This window comes from Drosophila rhopaloa, unplaced genomic scaffold, assembly GCF_018152115.1.
Source record: "Drosophila rhopaloa isolate 14029-0021.01 unplaced genomic scaffold, ASM1815211v1 contig_2, whole genome shotgun sequence".
Classification (NCBI taxonomy): Eukaryota; Metazoa; Arthropoda; class Insecta; order Diptera; family Drosophilidae; genus Drosophila; species Drosophila rhopaloa.
The window spans coordinates 13,232,150-13,241,845 of record NW_025335083.1 but is presented as its reverse complement, the minus strand read 5'-3'; the positions used below and the strand labels follow the sequence as shown (position 1 = coordinate 13,241,845).

At 37.6% G+C, this 9,696-nt stretch overlaps 1 protein-coding gene across 1 annotated transcript; it reads right to left on the bottom strand.

Annotated features, from left to right (window-relative positions):
* Positions 1-5,289: 5,289 nt before the first annotated feature.
* Positions 5,290-7,147, bottom strand: LOC108042358. Its single transcript, XM_017120585.2, has 2 exons — positions 6,728-7,147; positions 5,290-6,668 (listed from the first exon to the last, which is right to left on the bottom strand). The coding sequence occupies exons 1-2, from the start codon at positions 7,035-7,037 to the stop codon at positions 5,560-5,562; spliced, it is 1,419 nt and encodes a 472-aa protein (XP_016976074.2). The 5' UTR covers positions 7,038-7,147; the 3' UTR covers positions 5,290-5,559.
* Between the last annotated feature and the right edge of the window lie 2,549 nt (positions 7,148-9,696).

The following is a 9,696-nucleotide window of genomic DNA, read 5'->3' as shown; positions in this document are numbered from 1 at the left end:
TGAAACATTCATTTCAATTATGCAGATAAGCGCAAAAAGTAATGAAAGCTGAACAAGAGGATTAATTCGGCCAAAGCGCCACGCGGCTTAAAGTCAACTTAATGAGTGCCAGTTCTACTCTGACTGAATGTCCATATGCACATCAAGGATTAAGGTTAGGATAGGGAACGATAAGCACATGTGAAACCATGTTTTGATTCTGAAATACCTATTGTTTTAAACCCAGATATATAAAAAGTCAATTTTAGATAAATTATTTGAATATTACACCCAACACATATTAAACTCCCATGACTAATGTTTTGTATACATATATTGTCTTATATTTAAAATGTATTCAAAGCAATTTAAATTTATAATTAACTTAATTTATTTTGCTTATGCTTTTTTCGTACAGGAACCAAATAAATTGACCTCATAAACCAATGAAACGCAGTTTATTCTCATTTTTCCGGGTCCTTTCACTAATTTCTCTGTGAAGTGATAATTACAATTTTTTTCGTATTTTTAAATAGATTTTAATGCCATTAATGCGGAAAAGTACTTGCCTAACCAATGGCATGAAAGCTCTCAATGCGGGATTAATGAAATCTGATTACAATTGGCATAATAGGACACATTGAAGGTAAGCAAAAATAAATTAAATAATTTAGGCCAAGAGTCGATGATGGCATACAATTGTTCGCCGATAAATTTCATTAAAATGCTGAAATGAAAACGAAAAGAATGGCTTAAACTCAATTGATTGAAGTTAATATATAAATCCTGATATAGTTTCTTAATTAACAGAGCGTCAGATAGCCTAGAAAAGCATTTTCGTGTGCTATATGCTATGTTTCTTTAATAATTTTTATTTTAATACATTTTAGTGGACTGAATATAGCATTGTTTTAAATAAATTTAAAAAATTGAACCCTTTAATCCATCTGTTGTTTCGACTTTCCCCAAGGGATAAAGATGCAATTTAAATGACAATCCTTAATTAAAAATATTTCATTTCCATTAGCTGCTGATGACTTCTCCCGGTTGAGTTTAAGCCTTATGGCCTGACACTCGCTGATCTTTTTATTGCCTTCACCGCATCAGAAATAAAAAACCTTCACACAGTCCACTAACAATTGTGGCTTCACTTAATCCAAAATGTTTCTGTTATTGTTATACATTTATTAAACATAATTTGAGCGCGTAAATTTCAGAGTCATTTGCGGACAGGCAGAGAGAGAGCGAGATGGATAATGAGAAGGAGACAGAGACAGAGTCGCAATTAACATTCATTGTCGTGTGCGACTTTTTGTGTCTGCACTTTTCACCATCGATTGATGCTGAGCCATTTCCAGCGATAATTATGGCCACACAAAGGTTTGTGGTAGATGGGGGCGTGGGTGGTCTTAACGGGAGGGACGTATATAAGTGCATTTAAGTAGCATTTAAACTCGAAACAGTTCGAGATGGACTCTTAATAAGGGAATAATTGCAGCTCAACCAGGATTATCTATAAAAATATTTACCAATTTTGCACAAATGGAACTCTTAAAAACAATTGGTTTTTAAACAAATATTAAGTTTCATTACATTTCCATTAAATGTTTTAATTAATTAAATAATTGCTGAAATGTGCCAAATTCAAATTTGTAAAAAGCAAGCATTTTAAAAGCTTAGATGCACCTAGACTTTTTCAAGTTTTAAAAACCTTCTTCTGACTGTTTGTCCCATAACAGCAGGCAGCACTTTTCGAACTCCCTGTGATTCCAACACTCCAACGCACTTTTCCCAACTCTGAGCTGACATCCGCTGGCTGGGCTTTGATGATGGCTAAAGTGCACACGTAAACACTTAACCTGGCCCTGATTGGGGGAGTGGAGTGGAGGGTCAGAGACGTGGGCAGGTATCCATTCTGCTGGCTGATGGTTGACTTAATTTCTCAACTGTCAGCTGGGCGGGCGATGCGACGACTAATTTAAGAGTGAAAATCATTTTCGGCGATTTCGCTTTCTGGCTAGTTGCCAATCAGGTCACGAACTGTCGCTCCAGTCCGGTTTCAGTTTTCGGGGCCCTGATTTTTCATGTTCTCATGCAGGCCGAAAGGGTCACAGTGAACATGTTCATAATGTGCGCTAATGTGCATAATGTATGCGAGCCAAAAACCAGACACGCACACCTGCGCACCGACAGTCCACGTTCCACACACACACTGGCACACTCGCACACTCGCATTCAGGTAACACGTGCAACAATAACAACAACAGGAACAAGGTGAAACAGGCAATTTAACAAGCCATCAACGCTGATGGTGCCGACAATGATGTTGATGATGGGATGGCCTCACCGGCAATAACAACAGTCAGCTGCAATAACAGCACGGCTAAACAGGAAACACGAGCCAACTACAACAATCGGCGACAACACGGCAATATAATGTTGCACCTTTGCCACACCCACCAGCCCTTATTCCTATGACCTATTTGACTGCCCTATTTTCAAAAAAAATCATGCTGACAAGGCAAAGTTTGTTAATAAATGGAAGAAATGGTAAGAGTCAATTAAATATGGTTTTCATCAAAAAAGGCTTTTTGGAGATTAAAAAGATAACCCAAACTTACACGTGTCATCCCACAACTTGGCAAATTGAAAATGGAGTCTAAAGCAGATTTTCCTGATCTATTTTTTTTTGGATAAATTTCTTGTACCGTTTGCGTTTTATAAAATTATAAAATTCCATGACAAAATAACAATATTTTGGTGTCAGGCCGGAAGCCTTACTCTTTCAATCAAATAAACCAAAAGATGACTTTAAAATGGGAAATGTTTTCAAAATAGCAATTCAGTGGAGCGTTAACAGGCTGTACAAATCAATGTAGAAACTAATTTTAGTCGCCATAAACTTCACCCTTTTTCGAATCATCGCAGCTTTACGAGGATGAAAAGAAAGCAGCCTCTTTTTGCACTTTCCACTTTGCACACGGCGGCGGAAGCAAGAAAATTAAGGCAATTCAGTCTGGGCTTTTCAGCTCGTCACGTTTTCTTTCGAGGATCACGTAGTGACCCACACGCTCGCCCAAAAACGGAATACTTGATGCAAAACTTTGGCCTTTGCTGTGCTTATCGCTGCTGCTGCTTCTCATGCTGCATTCAATATTTATTACGCATACGACCGGTTGACGTTCGGCTAAGAAGAAGCCAAGGCCCAGGTTCAGACTTACCTCTAACAGGCTTAATTAATGCGACAAAGTGCTTGCCAATTCGGCTGCTCCTGCGTCCTTGGTCCCTCGAAAATCCCTCTTCTAGTGGTACAAATTTGCGGCCTTTAATCAGCTTACACGTAGTGGACTATGTGAGCTCTACTCCACGGATTTTCCCTTTCATTGCGCCAGCAAAAAGTGACTTGGCATAAGTCAACCAACTGCAATCAGCGCTGAAAAACTGCTGAGATGATGTGTTGCCTTAGCTTCTATTTAGGTCTACAATTTTTAAGAAACTTCTTTGTAATAATGATATGTATTTAAAATACAGTCCTTTAAATTTATAGTAATAAATATTAAGTTTTACTTATTTCCAACAACGAATTTTAAAATATATTTTTAGGTGGGGATGATATTAAAAAAATTTCATATATGAAAATTCTGCATCGCATTTTTTTAGTTGGTTAGTTTTTCGTTATTTTTAATGGAATTCCTTACCTTTTCTTCTAAACATAACAAAAAATTACTGATATATATATCTTTCACTCACTCTGAATGCCTTGTTTCCACCCTGTTTGTTCTGCCTCGAAAATAATGTATAAAATGTAACGATTGAGGCGGCAGACACGCCCACTCCACAGCGCACACACATTCGCGGAAACACACACATCAAACCGAGCTGTTGATGGCTTTCAGTCAGCGGAGGGAATTCGAGGATTCGTATTGCCCGAACACACATAACTCAACGGAGCGACTGGCAATGAAGGCAATGCATCCGGACCCTCGTGGGCTGCCAACAATTAACAGCATAAATTTAAATATGCAATTAACGCAACAGCTTGAAGCTGCAAAAAAAAGAACAATTAAATAAACGGAGAATGAGCAGAGTCAAGAGTTGTGGTGCAAAGAACAATTTTCAGAACAGTGCTCATGGTTAAAATTGAATTTTAAGTATTTCTTGCATAAAAGCTTGAAACTTTTATAATATCATAATTTTCAAGGCTTTTTTTTTGGGTTAGGCTAATTTGTAAATATTTCAGGGAATATATTTTAAGTTTTAAATCATTTATAAATATTTAATGATATTTTTTTATAGTTTTTAACAATTTTTGGCAGATTTAAAGGAAGAACAATTAACAGCCACTGTAACTTCGGTTAAATTGATTATATTTTTTAAACAGATTAAAAGAAATAAAAATTTAAAGCCACTGTATTTTATGCAAAGGATCGACAGCAAACCAAGAAAACCAAATAAGCAAGAAGATGGAACCAAAAAGGTCAAAGGGTAGGTGCGAGGAAGTGAACTGCAACAAAAAAATGAAGGCGACAATAAAAGCCAAAGGTCACTTTCACGCAGGCACACTCGCACGCAGAGCAGTGAAATGCATTTGATTGTTGCCTTTTTTTTGTTGTTTCATTCATTGTTTTTTTATTTCGAACACGAAAAAAAACAAGTCGAAAAAACACAATTTTCCGCTTTATTTGTAAAACTCTGGCCGAGCCACAACAACAAGAAAAAAGACAAGGGCAATGTCTGTACGCTATATGATACTGCCACTGGACTCCCCCTTTACTGTCCCCCTTTTTTGAGACTCCCATGAAATCCCCCCTACCCCTCCACAACCCCTAGAGCAATCGTTGCCATAGCCACATGTCAATATTTTTGCACTTCGGCCTCGGTTACAAGGGCCCGTAGGGGATTCGTCCTGTAAAATTTATTTCAGTGCAGCGGCAGACACTTTACTGATGTGTAAATTGCTCTCTCTCCCCTTTAATGAAATTAAAACAAATTTTCAGTGAAATTTAATATGCAGAAGCAACGGACTGCGCACAGTAGGCATAATAATAATAAGCACAATAATGGCATTAAAATTATTGCACCTGGCCACTGCAGTTGACAGCAACACCAAAACCATCGGAAAATTACGATGCTCAATTACCGGAGTCAAAGTGCAAAAAGCTGAAAAATGCCAAAGTATAAATGCTGTTATTTTTATCAGTAATAATACACTAAGGGAGTTAAATTTGGATCGGTTATGTAAGGTACAATTGCCTCCATATGGGTGACAAATAAAACAATGTATTTTTAGTCGATTTGCTTCTTTTTTTTAATAGACGACATGACAGTGGTATTTATTTCCCCCTTTGGACATTTAAATAATAGCCGAATCACAATGCTTCTTTTAATTTCTACACCTTAGAATTGGAATTTTTTCTTCAGCTCCTTCACATAATAACAATTCAGCTGACAATAGAAACTCTTCAATGGAATATGGTTAAAATGAAAGAGAATTACAAATTACAGATTTAATTACAAACTGAAAGAGTGCGAATCAAAGAAGAAGTAGAAGAAATTCCTGGAGAAAAAACGATATTCGTATCAAATGCATAGAAAACCCAAACGAAGTATAGCCTCATCTAAAGTAGGGTTTTCAAGTTCCTCAGGCTGCGGTTCAAATTCCAGCAATTGCTCGATGCTATAGCGTTTCACGATTTCTCCTTTTTGATTGGTTAATATCTTTAACGAAGTTTGTGGATTTTGACGGGATGTCCAGTTGGCAAGAGGCAGGAAATGGGTGAGATTTCCTTTGCGTTTCTCCGTTTCCAGTAATTCATCAGGTGGACAATAGCGAGGTTTCACAGTGGCCCTGAGATCCCCCAGTCTGATAACCCCAGAAGAGGTGATCTTCACCACATTTGGGTTAACCGAAAGAGCCTGACTGGAAGTTGGTAATGGATTGGAGTCCTGCTTTTCGGCCTCCATCTTAGCCATTTGTTTGGCCCGACATTGCTCGTCCCATTCTTTGGTGGTGGGTATATACCTTTTTTTGACGACTAAAGCCACCTCCTCCTTTTTTTCAGGTGCCTTTGGGATGCTGATATAACGATTGGTGTTATTGGGATCATAACTAGTCATTTTGTGCTCCTCCTTTTCCGATTCCCGTTGAATGCTTATATGACGATTGCGTTCAATGGGTTCATATCGAATCTTTTTCTGCTGCTGCAATTGCTGTGGCTCAAGTTGATCCAGTTGTTCCTGCTTCTCATTTGTCATTTCGCGAAGGACCCTCTCGATACGCTCCCTCTTCGCGATCCTTAAACGATCCACTCTTATTCTTTCCTCCGGCGAAAATTTAATGGGAGATCGCGAGAGATTGATAACTGGTTGGACATTATTCAAATTTTCATTGGCTGGAGTCGGGGAAACTAAAGGAGCCCTCATGCGCCTTTGTTCAACCAACTTCAAGGCTTCCACAGCTACATTTCTCTCGTGTTCACGGCGCTTTTCCTGGGCATCATACATTTGTTTTACTGTAGGGTGATCCGGAAGAATATTCGAAGATGTTGTTGGAAGATTTTCATTGGGCTTGGAGTGTTGAACCATGTCGGCAATTAGCTTTTCATCCTTGGACTTTTTGGTTCGCTTGATGGAAGGCAGAATCATGTAGTCTATATCGTTTAATAAAACCACCTGGGCACTGCGCGAAGCTAAAACAGAGATTTGGCAAAATGTTATACCAAAATGTGACAAAAAACAAGGTACTTACACTTTTCAGCTTTCTTAGGAAATCCTTTCCAAGGCAACATTAAGTTCGTTTTTGTCTTGTGCTCATCCAGAGCCTCAAACGTTTTCTTTATTTCATTCGAACCGACTTCAGCTTCATCTTTGGTCGACTCTTCCCTTATAAAACGTGGCACAAACTCTTGGGCGTTGGCATTTAGCTTCACTGTACTTGCACTGGTCTGCTCGCCAGCATTACCTTCATTTTCCCCTTGGCTTTTCTTTAAGAAGTCTAGATCTTGCACTGGAGACTTGAGAATCTCAAAGAGGGCACGACTTTTTATCAAGTTGTGCATCGTCTTTTTTTTGGCTTATTGCTTTGTTTTGTGAGTATTGACTGCTTTTGTTTCAGATAAATATCTGTATATTTATGCGTATGATTGGAGCTGCTTGATAAAAAGTGATGTTAAGTATCAAGCTAAGCCTACTAGTGAATACATAACTTTAGTTGCAATGTCAGTGTAAAGTTTGCTCAAATATTTTTGTGATTATTTTAAGTCCTTCACATTTTTATCTGGGACTATGCTCTTTTTTCCAAATAATGACTTTCCTGTTTGCAATGGATTGAAGTGCTGGCAAATAGTCTATAAAGTGCCCATCTTAAACTCGTCGAACTATATTTCCGATCGCACCACCTTCTAAATCGACTGGCAAATCCATGTACATTTCTCCATTGTTGACATTTATTCGCACAATAAACAGAAAGCCAAGGTGGGCGGAAAAACACAGGTGAAATAGGTGCAGACCAGGAGAAAATGTGGCGATGGAGCTGAAGATGGGAACGTGGCAAAAGGAAAAGCTAGGTCTGGCAAACAGAGCAAGCGGTAAACGACATTCAATAAAACGTTTGAAAATATTACGGAAAGAGGGAGAGAAAGTGCTGCAGACACAGAAATGAAATGAAATGAAAGAAGCGCACAGAAATATGCAATTTCACCTCAATCAGAGTTGTAAAAACAAACAAACAATGGCCCAATGCAGTGAGCTTGGCTCTGCGGGGATTCTTCCTTGCGGACCACAGTGAACTCCCCCTTGGCCAGATGTCATGTGAGCCACATGCTGGGGCTCCTTGAATCCTCGTTACGATTTCCATTTCCATTTCCATTCCTGTTCCTGTATCGTTTTGCAAGCTCATGCGAAAATGCAAAGAGCAGAAAAATGCAATAAGTAAAACGTAATAACTGCTCAGGAGCTGTGAACGTTTGGCTATATAATCAGGTAGTTGGCTTGGGTTCAACTTACTTGCGTTTTCGCTAGCCTTAAGCCTAACAAATCTAGACGGGAAAAGTGTAACTCGCATAAAAATGGAAATAAAGACAGCTCAGTTAAGTATACGGGCAAATATCAAGATTTATTTCTGGGGTGGATAAGTTAGACAACAAGGAAGTATCAGCGCAAATAATGGCTTTACTTTCTGACTTATTTGTAGTTAATCGAACAAATATTTTACTTTAAAAATAAACCGTTTTAAGTTAAGTTTAAATAAAATTCTTTATGTTTAATTTTTTACTCCAAAAACACCAGCACTCAAAATTAAAAACCACTAGCAGCAACAAAACATAAATGAAACTATTATAAATAATTTATATCAATTAGGTGATCCATGCCAAAATTTCTACAATATTGTCCGACAACTTGTAGGTCATCTGGGGATTACCACAGAGATTGGTGTTCACACATTTACCTACTTACCTATGCATGGCATGGAGTGTTGCAAATTTTTGTGTAATTCGCCTTGGGAAGTAGGTGAAAGTGGAGGCGGCCGCCGCTAATGCATTTGTGGTCAATTGCCGGGTCGCAGGAAGAGGGCGGTAAAACGAACTGAAGCACTGACATCATTTTAATAATAAAATTGTTAACAGAATTGCTGTGCTTTCTGTGGACCAGGCCACACACAAAAACATGTGTTGGCCTTGTTAGCAGCCAAAGCAACACACATGTCCACTGCGAAGAATTATTGACAAGTTCTTATTTTTTAGATTTATTTTTAAATCTGCAAACCAAAATAATAATAAATCAAAGTTAATCTAGAAACTATACATTTATTTTAAATAACTTTAACACAATTTTCTGATTGACTTTTGTTATGATCATTTAAGCCATTTAAGTAATCTTCAGAAAAGGGAAGTAAAAATTACCAATGACAACTTTTATTACTTAATTTATGCTTTGTCAACGTTAAAAGAAAAATTCCATTTTAATAAGCATGAAATAAAATGATCACAATTTTTACTTAATATTTTTGTTTTCAGTTCACAAAATATTTTTGAGGGCCCCACGACGACGACCTCAATGTTGTCGTTGTCGTTGCTCCTGTTCCTGTTAGTGCCTCTGTTTTTGCCCTCTTGCAATCTAAATAAAATGGCCGACGTGTGTGTACGCACAACTTTTGCCATATTTAATCGTATTTGCACCAACAACAACAAGTGGATATATTTTTGCAGAGAGGACTTTTAGTGTTGGCAATTGTAACAGTGGAGACAAAAACAACAGGATCCCACTGCTTGCTTTTGGGCATTTGCTTATTATTGTTAGAAACTTTTGCGCCCACACAACAAAAAAGTCAGGGAACAGAGCTCACACACAATTGGCCTGGCCTCCTTGTTTCCTGCTAGGCAAATGTGTTTTTAGAATATTTTGTAACACAGAAATTACCTCAAAAATTGCACATATGCAAAATGGAACTAGAGATGGCTGTCTGACACAGAAAATATTGTCAAAACTATTTAAGATCAAAAGAAAAACATGATGGCTATAGGGTTTTATAAATTCAGAATAAAAATAAATCACAAATTGTTAAAATGTATCCGAAAATTCGTACATAAGAATTATTGTAGTTAAAAACTGTGTATTTAGTTAATTCTGAAGTTTAGTTTAAATGAAATTTAAGTCTTAAGCATGTCTTCTGAAAATATAACACTAAGCCATATTTAAAATGCAGATTACGACCGATTA